Here is a 17611-nt window from a genome sequence, read left to right as displayed (position 1 = left end):
ATGCTGCCTGACCTGCTACGCTTTTCCAGCAACACATTTTTCAGCTCTGATCTCCAGCATCTGCAGTCCTCACTTTCCCCTTTATATATGTCAGCTAGGACTCCCTGATTGACCCAGGTTAACAACCTCCCAATCAAGGGTCTCATAGTCAATGAGATCCATCTGGCCCTGGTTCCAATCACTACGGAAGATCAAGGCAAGAGTTAATGCAAGCATTCGATTCCAGGAATAGTTTTGAAAGAGCGAAATAGTCCCAACCTCTCCCACAAGGCCCAAGTTCAAGTCCCACTTGATCTGTTCCTTGATAGATTAAAAATATCAAGAGTGCGTAGGAAGAAACGGATTCCAGTGACTAATGATCAGAAGACACAAATTTAATGTGATAGTTTAAAGAGCAAGAGGTGACAAGCAGGGAGTGAACTACCTGTAAGAGGAGTAGAAACAGATTCAGTAGCAACTTTCAAATCGGACAAATACATCAAAGGAAAATTAGATACAACATCATGGATAAAGCAGATTGTGATAATTGAAAAGCTTGATCACTCAGCTACCACAGGGAAGACGGGCCGAACCGTCTCTTTCGTGCTGTGCTGTTGATGGGGTTGAGAAACGACTCGGATTTGGGGGAGGGAACGTGGAGGTCAAAGGACAGAGAAACCATTTGCTGACACTTTTTTAAAAATTCCGTCTGTGCTGGGATATTTTTAGTGACTGGGACAAATCCGACACTAACAGAGGCAGCTGAGAGAGGGAGGTGGATCCAAAAAGCAGGGGCTATTGGAGAGAGCAGGCAGCTGAAATATTTTCCTCAACTTGATTTCACTTTCATTTTCCCCGGCTGGAGACGCAGTTCAGAAAGGGAGCACTCGCTCACCAATTCAGGGAGACTTTAGCATGAAACGACACCAAGTGAAGCCCATTGCCCCGGAGAGGTAAGAGGTAGAGGGGGGGATCTATTGGAAATCCCCTGTTCCTCCGGAGCTGTCACTGTAACGGACACTGTTTCTGAACAAGGAAACTGCGCACGCTGTTAAATATTTCGAGTCTTCCCAGTGTTTTCAGTTTCTACTCGTTATTAAGAAACTGAGTCGAGCAGGAAAACCAAACGAGGGTCAAGCTTCTTGCGTCGGTCAGTCCAAAGCAGACATAAAGCTAATGTTCAGTTTTTGAGGGGATTAGGGCGCTCCCAAAGTCACTCTGTCAGTGGATCCTCCTGAATCTCAAGGGTTTTATGAATTCCTCTCCAGGGATTGGGGAAGGTGGAACTGAAGGTGATAAGGCCGAGTTTACCAGCACAGCAGATTCAAGTCTCGATTTTGCACCGCGCAAAGTCAATGAAAAATATTTGTTAGACAATTGAGGAGGAGCGAAGCAGAATTTTAGTTTTAAATCTGGAGCACACCTCCTGCAAGTGGCTTAGGGGAAACAGAATCAATAATCACTTTCAAAAGGAAGTGGAGATGTTAGCAACACAAAATTAGGAGCGGGGGAGGGGCAGTGTGACCAAATGAGTGGGACAATAGAGTTAGACCCGTTCTGGAATATGTAAACAGCTTTGGGCCCCTTATCTAAGGAAAGATATACAGGCATTGGAGACAGCCCAGAGAAAATTCGCTTGGATGTGGAGAGACTGCGTTATGAGGAGAGATTGAGAGGGTTGGGCCCATTCTTGTTGGAATTTAGAAGAATGAGAGGTTACCTTACTGAAACGTAAAAGATTTCTATCTTAGGGATTTTCCACAGGGGATGTGGAAAGATTATTTCCCCTTTTGGGAGAAAGTGAGGCCTGCAGGTGCTGGAGATCAGAGTCTGGAGTGTGACGCTGGAAAAGCACAGCAGGTCAGGCAGCATCCGAAGAGCAGGAGAATCAACAAGGGGTTAGGCAAGAGACCTTCATCAGAAATAGGCTTGTGAGCTGAGGGGGTGCCAATTCCTGTGCCGCTGGATCCCAATTCCACAGCATCTGCTCCCAGGAGGACCAGTTCCACCACAGAAAAAAACGCTGTCCCTTATTTCCAATTCCTCTGCCTCTGCTACATCTCCCAGGAGGACCAGTTCCATCACAGAACACACCAGATGGCTTCCTTCTTCAAAATCCATAATTTTCCCCCGCGTGGTTGATGATGCCCTCCAGTGCATCTCATCCACTTTCCGCACCTCCACTTTCAAACCCCACCCCTCCGACCCCAACAAGGACAGAACACCCCCCCCGGTCCTCACCTTCCACCCCACCAACCTCTGTATACATCGCACCAATCTCCACCATTTCTGCCACCATTTCCGCCACCTACAAACAGACCCCACCACCAGAGATATATTTCCATTCCCATCTCTATCTGCTTTCCGTAAAGACCGTTCTCTCCACAACTCTCTTGTCAGGTCCAACACCCACCAACCCCTCCCAACACCTTCCCCTGACACCACAGGAATTGCAAAACCTGCGCCCACACCTCCCTCCTCACCTCTGACCAAGGCCCCAAAGGAGCCTTCCACATCCATCAAACTTTCGCCTGCGTTTCCACACAAGTCATTTACTGTATCATTGCTCCTGGTGCGGCCCCCTCTACATTGGGGAGACAGGATGCCTTCTCGCAGAACACTTCAGAGAACATCTCCAGGACACCCGCACAAACCAACCCCACTGCCCTGTGGCCAAACACTTCAATTCCCCTGCCACTCCACCAAGGACATGCAGGTCCTCGGCCTCCTCCTCGCCAAACCTTTACCACCCAACGCCTGGAGGAAGAATGCCTCATCTTCCACCTCAGGACTTTTCAACCCCATGGCACGAATGTGGACTTCACCAGTTTCCTCATCCCCCCCCCCCCTTTATTTCCAGTTCCAACCTTCCAACTCGGCACTGCCCTCATGACCTGTCAATCTTCCTTCCCACCTATCCACTCCACCCTCTTCTCTGACCTATCAGTATTATCCCCACCTCCATCTACAATCATGCTCTCAGCTACCTTTCCCCCAGCCCCACCCCCGCCTCCCATTTATCTCTCCACCCCCTCAGCTGACAAGCCTCATTCCTGATGAAAGGCTCTTGCCTGAAACGTCAATTCTCCCGCTCCTCGGATGCTGCCTTCCCTTTTGGGAGAGCCTTGGACAAGAGGGTCATAATCCCAGAATATTGGGGTCACGCATTTCAGACCAAGATAAGCAGGAATTTCTTCTCTGAGGGTAGTGAATCTGTGGAATTCTTTACCACAGAGGGCAGTTGAGGCTGGGTCATTACATATATTCAAGACTGAGGTAGACATTCATAATCAGTAAGAGAATCAAGGCTTATAAATAAAATGCAGGAAAGTGAAATTGAGCATTATCAAATCAGCAGTGATCTCATTGAATGTCAGAACAGACTCGATGGGCTGAATGGCCTACTTTGCTCCTACTTCTTATGGTTTTATTAGGGTATAGTAGGAGGCCATTTGCCAATCACATCTGTGCTGTCTCTCTGTAGAGCAGCCCCGTCGATTACATTTCCTGTTCCGCCTCTGTAGCTCTGCTTCTTGAAATGCACATCCAATTTCTTTTTGAAACCAATGATTGTGCCTGCTTCCATCAAACTCATCTACAGCAAGTTTCAGGTTGATAACATTTGCTGTAAGCATATGGTGTCACATGGCTTACTCTCACTCCATACCCTTTGCAGTACAGATTGCCTATTCAGAACTGACTTTCATCAACAATTTGGATGCAAGCCCTCTGCACAAATGTTTCATTTTATTCACTCATGGATGTGGGTATCACTGGCTGGGTCAGCATTTATTGCTTGTCCCTAGTTGCCCTTGAGAAGGTGGTATTGTGTTGCCTTCTTGAACCACTGCAGTCCACATGCGATCGGTGGGCCCACAATGCCGTTAGGGAAGGACTTCTAAGATATTGATCCAGCGACAGTGAAGGAATAGCAAGATGTTGCCAAGTCAGGAGAGAAACTTGCAGGTGATGGTGTTCCCATGTATCTGCTCCCATGATGTTTGTGGATGTGGTGTCAAGCTCCTTGAGTGTTGTTGGAACTGCACTCATCCAGGAAAGTGGGGAGTATTCCATCACAAACCTGACTTATGCCTTGTACGTGTAGAACAGGCTTTGGAGAATCAGTGCTTTATTTCCCCCTCCAACTCCATTTTGATTTAGTTCCTTCCTGCTCTCCCTATGGCCCCCTTTCACTTTGATGGTTGGCAAGGCCCACAATGGGTTTTACTTATAAATATTCAATTGACTACAGGGGTGTTTTACTGATAGTCATTATCAGTTTAAAAAAAATAAAGTCCCAGTGACTTTGTGGAGGGCACATCATTCAGTTGTGTGTGATAACACTTCCAGGTAGAAGAAGAAAGAAAAAGAAAATCCACTTCTAAGCATTCTTCAGTCTTTCAGCACACTTTCTTTTCTTCACTCCCAGGATGTGGGTGGCACTGGCTGGACCAGCATTTATTGCTCATGCCTGGTGAAGGTGGTGGTGAGCTGCCTTCTTGAACTGCCGCAGTCCTTATGGTGTAGAAGGAGTTTCAGAATTTTTCAGGACTTTGACCAGTGACCATGAAAGAACAGTGATATATTTCCCTATCAGGATGTTGTATAGCTTGGAGGTGGAGGTATTCCCATGTAGCTGCTGCCCTTATCCTACTCTGTGGTAGGTGCTGATGCTGGAACTTTGGTGAGTTACTGCAGTGCATCTTGGAGATGGCACACAGTGGTACCACTGCAACAGGATGGATGAAGGTGGTGGATGAGGTACAAATCAAACGGGCTACTTTTATGCTGAATGGTCCTTGAATATTGATGGAATTCACCCATCCAGGCAATCCATCACGTTCCTTGTAGATGGTGGACAGAGGGAGACAGGACATCAACTTGCGGATTGTTTCAGATCTCTGGGACACCAGCACTAACCAACCTCACCGTCCTGTGGCTGAACACTTCAACTCCCCCTCCCACTCTGCCAAGGACATGCAGGTCCTAGGCCCCCTCCATCGCCAAACTCTAACCACCCGACGCCTGGAGGAAGAACACGAGATATTCCACCTTGGGACCCTGCAACCACACAGGATAAATGTGGATTTCACCAGTTTCCTCATTTCCCATCCCCCCACATTATTCCAGACCCAAGCATCCAACTCAGCACCACCCTCCTGACCTGTCCATCACCTTTCCCATCTATCTTCTCCAACCTATCACTTTTTTCCCCACTTCATCCTCCTATCGCATTCTCAGCTATCTTCCCCCCAACCCCACCCTCCCTCCCATTTATCACTCAGCCCCCTGGCCCACAAGCCTCATTCGTAATGAATGGTTTATGCCAGAAACATTGATTCTCCTGCCCCTCGGATGCTTTTCCAGCTCCACAATCACCTACAGATGGTGGACAGACACTGGAGAGACAGGAGTGAGTTACTCACCACAGAATTCCCCTAGTTTGTGACCTGCCCTTGTGGCCATGGTCTTGTTATGACATGCCCAATTCAGTTTCTAGTCAATGCTAACTCCAAGGATGTTGACATGTGCCTTGCAATTTTCACTTTCATTCGTTACCCATACCAACTCACTAGAGGAAGAGATTCCACAATATCCTATCCCTATGACTAAATATCGGTCATCAGTGGTGAGCCTGCAGTACTTGTTTTCCCAGTCCTAGATGATATTTGATTCCCCTGACTTGTGAAAGGAGGAATTGCGACATGTGCCTCTCACCTGCAGTCAATGTGGTGTTTGGAGGAGTAGAATACTTTTAATGAATTTCACATGAATGAAGCTTTTGGAATTTGTCACCTCATAGAACTTTGGAAAGCAAATGCACAGATTTTGGTGGAGACTGTGAATGAGGCTGTTGATTAGTCAGCTGGCTTAAATAATACTTGTACATTTAAGGAAATTGTGAACATTCACACGCACATGCTCTTCAGCTACAGCAAATCAAGTCTGAAGTTTTTAGAAGCGGCCAATGGAACGAAAATGTTACTGGAAACATTTAATGACAAGCTGAAGAAGTTTCGGCCAAACGTTGTAATTGAAAAAGAAAACATTGAATAAAAGCAAGCATTTTGAGAATGGTGCAGTGACATCTAGTGGCCAGAGCTTCTAAATATAACGTGACAGAAGTGATTTACATTGGATGTCTATGGAAAAATAAAATTACTGTAGGTGCTGGAAATCTGAAATGTAAACAGAAAATGCTGGAAATTTTTAGGTCAAGCAGCATCTATAAAAAGAGAGAAGAAAAGTTAATGTTTCAGGTTGATGACCTTTCACAACGGCACTTTGAAAAGGGAGAGGAACAGACGAAGGTAGCACATGGCCTGTGCAGAAGACAGTGAAAGAGAAAGAAACCCACACTGCTAACTGACACAGCAGTGAACCTGCACAGTCACTGCCTTAAGTCAGTCTTACTATTTCCATCATCCTTTGAGACCCTACATTCCATACTGAAACAGCTAGTTACATTCAAACACTCCTCCTTTACTTTGGTATCATTTGGAATGACATACAGGAAGTCAAAATAAATTTCAGTTTATATAAAGATTTGTTTCCACAGGCTCGGGAACCCAGAAACAATGCCGCAACACCCAAAGAAAATTCAAGTCCTGAATGTTCCTGAAAATGTTTCTGTGAAACGTCTGCTGGATAAACTGACCATTTATTTCCAGAAGTCGAGCAATGGAGGGGGTGAGGTATTGGACGTGGAATATTCAACCGGTGTTAAAGGCTGCGCTTATGTCATTTTTGAGAAGGAGGAAGGTAATTGAGCTCGGTGATTGCTGCAGTGGGGTGATGATATTGGGGTTTTTGGGCTGGTACAGAAGCCTGAATTGGGGAGGGCATGCTACAGAGCAGGGGAAAGGCAGTTGACCTTTTACAGATACTGGTCAAGGGTTTCATCAGCCCCAGTGTTCAGAAGGATATGAATGTTCTTGCACGTAAGACTCAAAATGTAACCGTACAGATAGTTAGCAAGGAAAATTGCATTTTAAGTTTATTGTTTTTAAAAATGAATAGAGATTACAGTATAAGAGCAGGGAGGTAATGCTGGATCTCTATAGGATCTCAGCTGGAATATTGTCGACAGTTCTTGTGCCACACTGTAGGAAGGATGTGAATTCATTGGAAAGAGTGCAGGAGAGGTTTATGAGAATGATCCCACGGATGGGACACCTCAGTTATGAGGATAGGTTGGAGAAATTGGATTCTCCTGCTTGGGTAGGAGATTTGATCAATGTTTACAACATCATATGGGGTCGGGACAGAGGGACCTCTAAATTGAAAGAAACTATTCCTGCATGTAAAAAGATCAAGAATCAGAGGTCACCGTTTCTAAGTGCTTTGCAAAAAAAGCAAATGCAAGGTGAGAAAAATCTTTCTCACAAGGAGAGTAGTCCATGTTTGGAATTCACTGCCTGGTAGCAATGTGGAGCCAGTTTCATTGGGACATTGAAGAGAGCATTTAATGATCATTTAAATAGAAACAATGTGCAGGGTTTTAGAGAAAAGGTAGGAGTTTGGCACTAAGTCAAAATGCTTAGAAAGCCAGCGGTAACATGATGAGCCCTACACGCTCTATCCTGTAATAATTCTTCAAATTAGCATATTGTCTTACTATCAGGCCTTGGTGAAACCTTGTCTGAATTACTGTGCGCATCTTTGAACTCACTACCAATGAAAGAATATATTTGCCTTTGTGAAAGTACAACAAAGCCTCCCCAGACCGATTTGTGATTATATTGCATGAGGGAAAATTGAGTCATCAAGCTTTATATTTCCTCTTATCCTGAATTTGTGTCCAAAATGTCTTGGCCAAGGGAAATAAACACTAACTATCCTGTTGAGCCCCTTCAGAATCTTATACATTTTCAATAAGATCTCCGTCCGGTCTTCCAAACTCCAGAGAATATAAGCCCAATTTTTTCAATCTGTTATCACAGGGGGAACTGTTTCATCCAAGGGAACAATCTAGTAAATCTTTTCTCTGCTGCCTCAAAAAAATGTCCTTCTTGATATATAGAAACCAAAACTTGGACAGTATTCCAAATGTGGTCTCGCCATCTACATTTGTAGGAATACTTCCTTATTCATGTAGCTAATCCCCTTGCAACAAAGGCCATCACACTAGCTTCCTAACTGCTTGCTGCATTTGCTGTTAACTTTCCAATGTCAACAGTTATAAATGTAACCTCTCTTTTTAAAAAAAAAATCCTGTTTTTCTATTCTTACTGTTAAAGTGAATAACCTCACACTTCCCCACAATATATTCCACCTGCAGTCTTGTTGCCCATTGACTGAAGTAGTTTATATCTCCCTGCAGCTTCCATTCCATCTCACAAGTTACATTCCCACTTGGCTCTTTATTGTTAGAAAACTTAGAAACATTACTGTCAGCCTGCTAATCTGAGCTATTAATACAGATTGTGAATAGATGATGCTACAGCACTAATTCTTAGAGCACTCCACAAGTTACAGCTTTCCAATGTGAAAATACCTCATTTTTCCCTATTTTCTGCTTCATGTTCAAGAACTGATCTTCTGTTCGTATTAATATGTTGTGTCAGATTTTATCTTGAACAACAACAACATTCTAAGTGGCACTTTATTGAATATGTTTGGAAGTATTCCATGTATTTTCCACTTTTTCCATATCTGCTGGTTCCCTTTGTCTAATTTGAACTACATCCTCAAAAAATGTAATAAATTTGTCAAACACTATTTCCCTTTCGTAAAACTGTGTTGATTCTGTCTGATTAGACTACATTAAAAATCACACAGCATTAGGATATTGTCCAACAGGTTTATTTGAAAGTACAGGCTTTCAAATAAACTTATTGGACTATAACCTGGTGTTGTGTGATTTTTAACTTTGTCCATCCCAGTCCAACACCAGCATCTCTACAGCCTGATTATACCTATGATTTTCTAAGTGCATTCCTGAATAATATATTTCAGAACTTTATCAATGGCTGCAGACTAACTGACCTGTGGTTCCTTGTTTTCAAATTTCCTCTTTTTGTAGAACTTTAACATTTGTTTCAAGTTGCGTGTAGAGTTGATTGAAACATCAAGGGACCTAAGGGATCTTGATAGGGTAGACATGGAAAGGGTACTCACACTTGTGGATCAATCTAAAACTGAATGTAACACTTTTGAAAAGAGTTTTCCATTTAATGTAGAGGTAAGGAGGATATTTTTTTCTCACAAAGGATCATAAGGATGGATAGGGGAGTGAAAGCAGAGTTGTGGAGTCATAAGGTCAAACAGCACGTAAATAGACGCTTCAGTACAACCAGTCCATGCTGAATATAATCCCAAACAAAGTTAGTCCCACCTGCCTGCTCCTGGTCCATATCTCTTCAAATCTTTCCTATTGATGTATCCATCCAAATGTCTTTTAAATGTTGTAGTTGTCTCCGCATCCACGACTTCCTCAAGAAGTTCATTCCACACGCGAATTACCTTCTGTGTAAACAAGTTTTCTTAGTGTCTTTTTTAAAAATGCGCCCCTTCATCTTGAAATGCCCCATACTAGGGAGAAACAACTACCATTAATTCTATCTATACTCTCATTACTTAAAAACCTTATCAGGTCGTCTGTCAACCTCCTATGCTCCAGTGAAAAAAGTCCCAGCTGTCCAGCCTTTCTTTAAAATTCTATCTGTGCATCTCATTATTTTATAAACTTCTATCAGGTCACCTGTCAACCTCCTAGCTCCAGTGAAAAAGGTCACAGCGTATCTAGCCTTTCTTTATAACTGAAACCCTCTAAACCCAGCCATATCCTGGTATCTCTCTTCTGAACCCTCTCCAGCTTAATTAAATCATTCCTATAATGGAGTGACCAGAAGAGGCCTCACTAATGTCCTGAACAACCTCAAAATGGCTTCCAACTCCTGTACTCAAAGGACTGAGCAATGAAGGTAAGTGTTCCAAAAGCCTTTTTAACCACCCTGTCTATATGTGACACAAACTTCAAATAATTATTTATTGGCACTCCTAGGTCTCTCTGTTCAACAACATTACCCTTGTATGTTGGACCAAAATGCAATACCTCACATTTATTCAGATTGAACATCATCTGCCATTTTCCAGCTATTGACACTTTTAGAGTCATAGAGTCATAGAGATGTATAGTATGGAAATAGACCCTTCAGTCCAACCTCCATGCTGACCAGATATTCCAACCCAATCTAGTCCCACTTGCCAGCACCCGGCTCATATCCCTCCAAACCCTTCCTATTCATATACCCATCCAAATGACTTTTAAATGTTGCAATTGTGCCAGCCTCCACCACTGCCTCTGGAAGCTCATTCCATACACATACCACCCCCTGCGTGAAAAAGTTGCCCCTTAGATCTCTTTTATATTTTTCCCTTCTCACCCTAAGCCTATGCCCTCTAGTTCTGGACTCCCCCACCCCAGGGAAAAGACTTTGATCAAGAACCCTTTGTAATTTTAGAAAACCTTCTTCACTGTCTACATGCCACCTATTTTGGTGTCGTCTGCAAACCTACTAACCGTGTCTTCTATGTTCTCATAAAAATGATTTAAATAAAATGACAAACAAGAGAACACCCAGAACAGATCCCTGTGGAACACCAATGGTCACAGTCCTCCAGGCCGAAAAGCAACTCTCCACCATTATTCTCTCTCTCTCTTACTGTTAAGTCAATTATGTATCCAATTGGCAAGCTCACGCTGAATCCCATGTGACCTAACTTTACTAATTAGTCTACCATGCAGAACCTAGTCAAAAGCTTTACTAAAATCTAAATAAATAACGTCTACTGCTGTGCCATCGTCGATCTTTTTGGTACCTTCCTCAAAAAATAAAGTCAAGTTTGTGAGACATGATTTTCCTAGCACAAAACAATACTGACTGTCACTTTTTGCCTCTCCAAATGTCCATAAATTCTATCTTTTATAATCACCTCCAACAATTTACCCACAACTGAAGTCAGACTCACAGGTCTATAGTTCCCTAGTTTCTCCTTACAACCTTTCTTAAACAAAGGTACAACATTAGCCACCTTCCAGTCATCAGGCACCTCATCCATAGTTATAGATGATGCAAATATTTCTGCAAGGGGTCTTGTAATTTCCTCCCTTACTTCCCACAATGTTCTAGAATACATTGGATTAATTTCAGGAGATTTATCCACTTTTCAATTCTCTAAGACCTCCTGAACTTCCTCTTCTGTAATGTGAACTGTTCTTAAAACATTAAAGTTTATTTCTCTGCATTCTCTCAATACCATTTCTTTCCTCAAATATAAACTGACGTGAAATATTTATTTAGATTTTCTCCCATCTCCTGGGGTTCAACACAAACAAGACCATCTTGGTCTTTAAGAGGCTCTACTCTTTCACTAGTTATCTGATTACTCTTAATGTATTTGTAGAATCTCTTTTTGGATTATCCTTAACCTTCTCTCATATGCTATCTCATATCCCCTATTGCCTTCCTGATTTCTTTCTTAAGCATGCCCCTACACTCTTTAATTGATAAAGAAATTTAATTGAACCAAGTTATCTGTATCTGAAATAAGATTCTCTTTTGTTCTTGATTAGAACCTCAATATTTGCGCATTGTTCCTTAATCTTACCACCCTTACCCTTCAATCTAACAGGAATATATAATGCCTCTGAACGCTTGTCATCACACTCTTGATTTTTAAGGCAGAGTTAGATAGATTCCTGATAACAAGTGGGTGAATAAGCAAGGTGAGTTGAAAGGTTATTGGGGACAGGCAGGAATGTGAAGTAATCAGATCTTATTGAATGACGGAGATAATGTTAGGGCTGAATGGCCTAAATCACATTCTCACTCCTACTCCTCTTGACTCCATATTTAGATAAATATATTTAAATTCTAATCTTACTGCAAGTAGCCTGCAGAGCTGCTATAACAGTTACACAGTTGGGTCTTAGCCTATCTAGGAGATAATGGGATCCACTCCAATCTGCAATTTTGTGTTTCTTAAAATGATTTATTTCTTACAGATGCAAACAACGTCCTTAAAAGAGAACATGTATTTACATTTGACAATAAGAAATACAAATTGGAAGTACGGGAAGTTGAAAAAGAACCGTGCGATGCTGATGATGAACAGGTATATGTTTTGAGGGAGAAATTTAAAACCTGTGAAAAATGGAGATAATTTTAAGTCATCAGATGGGCAGCCCACTATTGCTTGTACACATTCCATCTGGCACTTATTATCAGCATTGTAAAGAATAATTTACAAACAAGGGACAATAGTGCAAGGCAAGTGACGATAGGATCAGTAGTTATCAGGAATGAGTCCAGTGGAATCAATGCCAATGAGAAAACAGTCAGTAACTAAATTGTAAAAATGAGTATTGAGACCTTCAAGGCTGTTAAAAGCCTAATCAAAGATAAAGTGCTTCTATTGTGTCATGGGTCACTCAGGTAATGTGCAGGAAATCAAGCCCCACTATTCTGGAGCTGTTATGAATGTGAAAATTTGATTAAACTATCAAATTGCCCAATTTTATCTAATAGTCTAGTTCCGGTTATAAGAATAGACATAGCAGATTTTTTATCATTTTCAAGATAATCACCTATTAATTACCATCAAACAGTTTAACAGCAAAAAAGAACAATAAATTGCTAACTTGCAATTAAATAACTCAAACCTTACCCCCTTTTTAAAAAGTCCTATGTAAGTACAAACAGACACACACAGACAAACCAGACACAAATATTATGAGGGTGGGAAGGAACATAAAAATTAGTGATGTACCATTCTAGCACCAGTTTGGATTTTAGGCATTAATGAGTTGTTTTCTGTTAATTCACTTTTGATTCTTTGATAAGGATGTGTGGTTGTGGACAAATTGATTTTAAATCTTCCATTTACTGATTCTTTCAGGGTCTCTTAAAGTGGTTCATCCTCTTTTCTTTCTCAAGAAAGGATTTTGCACCGAGAGAGAGAGTGTTAGGTGCTGAGAATTTTCTTTTACTTCTCCACTCACAAAAGAAAGAGAAATTTAGGCACTTGTTCTTTCACAATCTAGATGCTTCTACTTTATTCTCCAAACAGAAAGCTGTAGCCACTCACCCAAGAATAAGTCAAAAACTTGTTGCTATGCTGAATATTTCTGATTACAAATAACTGGTCCTCGTTGAAATATCAATCAAAAGTCTTTGACTGGATAAAACTACCCTGAACACACACATAGCCACCTGGAATTCTCCCCCACTGCTTGAATGGGGCCATATTATGGATATAACTCACAATGAGTTCTGATGAATTTTTTTTAAAACTGCAACGCCTTCCATAGTTCCTTGTTTTAAAGGAGTATCTTTTCACATATTATAGTCATCAGTCCAAAACGTCTACTGTTGAGTATCTGGAACATTGTGGGAGGCCAAAGACGACAACAACTGGAAATTTGGGATCGGTGTTCACTGAATATTCACCCAATCTGTGCTTTGTCTCCCCAAAGTAGAGACTGCACTGTGGGTGGTAATTATAATATATTAAGTTGGATGAGTGCAGGCAAACTGGCATTTCACCTGCAAGGTGTAATTGAGGGCAAAATAGCAGAAAGGGAGGCAATTAAAGTATATATAGTGCTAATTAGACATTTGTTTTTAACCTAATAGGTGATGCTGTTTGTGACAACAAAACTGGACACAAGCTGCTTTTCAGAAAGGAAGGCTCATCAATTAATCTTTAGGCATGATTTTCAAGTTATACGTTCCCAAGGCTGCATTGTGGAGATCAAAGGTTCTTTCCCTTCTTTAGTAAAACTTCGGACAGATCTTAGGGACTTGATTTTGCCTCAGCCAGCACATGCAGTCTCCAGCCAAAGTCACTCAGCCAACAAAAAGAGGTGTGAAAGAAATGAGGAATTTTTACAATCTGGGACTTTCAGAAAATACAGGCAACCAAGTTCCCCTGATAGTGGCTCTGATTCATCAGCATCCAGTGAAGAAGATTATAGTACCAGCCAGTATGCCTCAAATATCCACTCAAGATCCTCTGAGCCAGAATTTTCTTCTAATAAAAGCGATAATTCCCCAATGCCTTTGGTTGCTTCTCCATCTTCTCTGCCAGTTGCCAGTTCCAATAACAAAGAAGACACTGCTTCATATATCAAGAGGAGCATTCATGACCCTCAAGAAGCAATGAAGTATATGAGTACTTCTGCTGTGGAAAACGGTTCCATTTCTAAAATGGATACTAGTAGCCTGAATTCATTTTCATCTCATTCTTCAAACAGTTCTTTTGCTTCTCATATAAGCTTTATGGTTGATAAATGGACCTTCAAATACCTGCAGGCTTTTAACAGCAATTGCCTTCAACAGTTTCTAACAAAGTATTCCGCAAACATTAAAACAGTTTGTTTTGATGAGCTGTGTGAGATATCCTTATACCCAAAAAGGCCAGCACACAATTCCCAAAGAAATCTATCTGAAGCCAAGTCAGAAATTTGTACACAAATTCAGGAAATACAACAGCAGCTAAGGATCAATCATATAGATTTAACTTCAAGGAATTCCGACAAGGAGGAGATCCTGCATAGGTGCAAGAGACTTAGTTCCAAATCAGTGGAAGTTCTGTTGGAAATAAGTGATCACACTGTAACTGTGGTGGGACCATCAGATGAGAGTTATAACATGAAGCAATATATTTTGGGGAATGGTTCTTTGGTCTAAACTGGGCCATGACAGTGACGGAGGTAATTGAATAGGTCAGAAGGACACATCAATAGCAAATCTTTATGTTCTCTAACTTGCAAGGAAATACATTGGATGACTCAAATGCCAACCTCTCATCAATCAAAACTACCAGTCAAACTCAGGCCACAAACCAGTAATCAAACTAAGATCCTTTCAAGAAAACCCAGTCCAGGTTATACCTGTCAAAAGCAACGTTCTTCACCAGAGAGCAGAAAGACAAAGTCTCCAAGTGACATTGATGCACAAGATTCATTAAAACAATTGGACATCTCAAGGCTCAAAGACCAAAGAATTCAGAATCCCCAGCAGACTGTCAAAAGCTGACTCCAAATTGTGGACCTCATTTTTATAGAGGTAACAACAGAGGAAAAACAGGATTAAATATCTACCATCCCACAAGATTAAATGTCTACCATCCCACAGGAATAAATCTCTACCATCCCACACGTTTATTCTTGGTGCTTCATTTCCCCTCAACAAAGGAACTTCAAATTGGGATACGGAAGCAGAAAATGAAAATTTGATGCATCCATTTATTTTCTCTTAAGGGAGGGATCTGTGTTCCTTTGTAGATTACAGCAGTGTCTACGCCTTTATAAGTACTTCATTGTTGTAAAGTATTTTGGATCTCCTGACGTTGTCAAACATGATATATAAATGCAAAGATTATCTAAAATAATGTTTACTTTTGCTGACCCTACAAAGTGCACCAGGCTCAGTACTATTGGGTGGAACCCTCAAAATAATGGTTAATGGATGTTGAAGGCTATGTTTTCCCCAACTCCCAATCATTACAATATTTAATTATCACTTTTAAAAACTCCTGAGTCAGTTTGAAGAGGCAGTGGTGTGGTTGGAATGTAACTGGGCTGGTAATTCAGAGCCCCTGGTTAATACTCTGGGGATATGGATTTGAATCCCACCAGAGCAAATAATGAAATTTGAATGAATTTCTTAAAATGCCTGGAATTAAAAGTTAGTCTAATGATTACCACAGAAACGTGGTTGATTGTCCCTTTATAGAGAATGAATTCTGCCGTCCTCACCATAAATCTGACTCCAGACCAACAGTAATGTGTTGGACTCTTAACTGCTCTCTGATCAGAGTGGCTTGCTTGGGCTATTTTCAGTGACCAATGCTTGCTCAACTAATTCCCATGAAGAAATAAAAAAAGACTCACTTGCCTCAAATTATCTGTCCTGGTTGATGAGCCTGGTTGAAAAATTACTTTAAAATATCTGTCCTGCAGCTGCCTTTAATCGGTTTGTTTCCTATGGCCCTTTATCCTGCAGCAATGACTCGATTGGGGTGCTACAGGATAAAGTGCAATGGTTAAGTTAATTAACCAATAGTATAAAAAGCACAAGTTCAAGTCTCACTATAGTAGTTTTAGAGTTTAAGTACAAATGTTTAAAAATAAATGTTTTTGGCTTTGATTTTCATAGATTGACCATGGCACAGCCATGTTATCATAAAAACCTAACTGTAAGAATTAATTCACTGAAGACCTGAAATGACGGATCCATCTGGCCTTACCGAAAGGTGCTGTGAAGAAATGAGTCAGGTGTCTTAGGCCAGAAGATCCAGGTTCAAGCCACCCTCAACCCCTAACATGATTGTGTGTCATAACATTAGATTAGATTCCCTACAGTGTGGGAACAGGCCCTTCAGCCCAACAAGTCCACACTACCTAGACCCATTTGCCTCTGACTAATGCACCTAGCATTATGGGTGATTTAACACGGCCAATTCACCTGACCTGCACATCTTTGGACTGTGGCAGAAAACCGGACCCTGGACGAAACCCACGCAAACACAGGGATAATGTGGAAACTCCACACAGTCAGTTGCCTGAGGTTGGAATCGAACCTGGAATCCTAGTGCTGTGAGGCAGCAATGCTAACCACTGTGCCACCCTTGTCCAAGCAGATTGATTTTAAAAAACATAACAACAATTTGTGACTCTGCTCCCATAGCAATGTGTTTCACTCTTAATTAGTATCTGAATCCATTCAGTTTAATTTGAAATTTATCCATAGAAGATAGGCATTGCTGCCAAAACCTGCATTTAGTATCTGTCCTAAATTGCCCCTGAGAAAAGTATGGCTTCATATTGAATTGCTGCAGACCATGTCTTGAAGGTACTGCCTTAGCCCTGTTCGGTTAGGAGTTCCACATTTCTGACCCAGCAAAGGAGTAGTGAATACTTGCGAATTACAATGATTTGGGGTGGAGGGTAAGTTAGTGATGTGATGGTGTTCATATTTACTTGCTGCCTTCCCCTTCTGGGTGATCAGTGGGAGGTGTCAAGCTTTGCAAGCTGCCACAGTGCATCTTGGGATGGTACAAACTGATGTCAAGAGCAATCACTCTCACCTCACCTTTATAGCCCATGTTTGGGCCAAGGCTATAATTAGATCTGGAGTTGAAGTGGTCCCAACATAACCCACTTTGGTCACCACTGAGCATGCTGAGTAAGTGCCATTGATAGCTGTCAGTGACAGCTTAATTACTCTGCTGCTGTTTCAATTGTAGCAGAATGGTAATGAGATGAATGAATTTCTATTTTTTTGTGGATCCAACATACTCAGGCATTGGAACCGACACTGCGGACAATGTTGTATGTGTGCTGGGACATCCTGATAAGAAGCATGGCTAATTCTGGAGCACAAGTGCTCAGCATGTCGAGTTGTACAGGGCTGATAGCCTTAACTGTGTCCTCAGCTATTTTTAGATGCCATAAAGATGTAAAAGAATTGGCTGAAGATAGGCATTTTGTTGACAGGGAAACCAAGAGGAGGACAAGATGAATCATTAACTATGTACCTCTGGCTGAAGGTGATCAGGAGAATTCTCTACTCCAAAAAGCTGTAGATGCTTAGCTTTGAATGTACTCCATAACGAAAATCAG

General features: G+C 41.7%; 1 protein-coding gene across 1 annotated transcript; it reads left to right on the top strand.

Annotated features, from left to right (window-relative positions):
* The first annotated feature begins 618 nt into the window (after positions 1–618).
* Positions 619–16144, top strand: si:dkey-154b15.1. The gene is made up of 4 exons (XM_043685716.1): positions 619–932; positions 6539–6741; positions 11990–12099; positions 13620–16144. The coding sequence occupies exons 1-4, from the start codon at positions 895–897 to the stop codon at positions 14673–14675; spliced, it is 1407 nt and encodes a 468-aa protein (XP_043541651.1). The 5' UTR covers positions 619–894; the 3' UTR covers positions 14676–16144.
* The last annotated feature ends 1467 nt before the right edge of the window (positions 16145–17611 follow it).

The sequence above is a fragment of the Chiloscyllium plagiosum genome, unplaced genomic scaffold, assembly GCF_004010195.1.
Source record: "Chiloscyllium plagiosum isolate BGI_BamShark_2017 unplaced genomic scaffold, ASM401019v2 scaf_10801, whole genome shotgun sequence".
In the NCBI taxonomy this organism is placed as follows: domain Eukaryota; kingdom Metazoa; phylum Chordata; class Chondrichthyes; order Orectolobiformes; family Hemiscylliidae; genus Chiloscyllium; species Chiloscyllium plagiosum.
This window is presented reverse-complemented; position numbering and strand designations above follow the sequence as displayed.

Coding starts and splice junctions, on each gene's coding strand:
- si:dkey-154b15.1 (XM_043685716.1), top strand. CDS start 895: ATGAAACGACACCAAGTGAAGCCCATTGCCCCGGAGAG. Junction 933..6,538: donor AAGCCCATTGCCCCGGAGAG/GTAAGAGGTAGA, acceptor TTGTTTCCACAG/GCTCGGGAACCCAGAAACAA. Junction 12,100..13,619: donor GCGATGCTGATGATGAACAG/GTATATGTTTTG, acceptor TTAACCTAATAG/GTGATGCTGTTTGTGACAAC.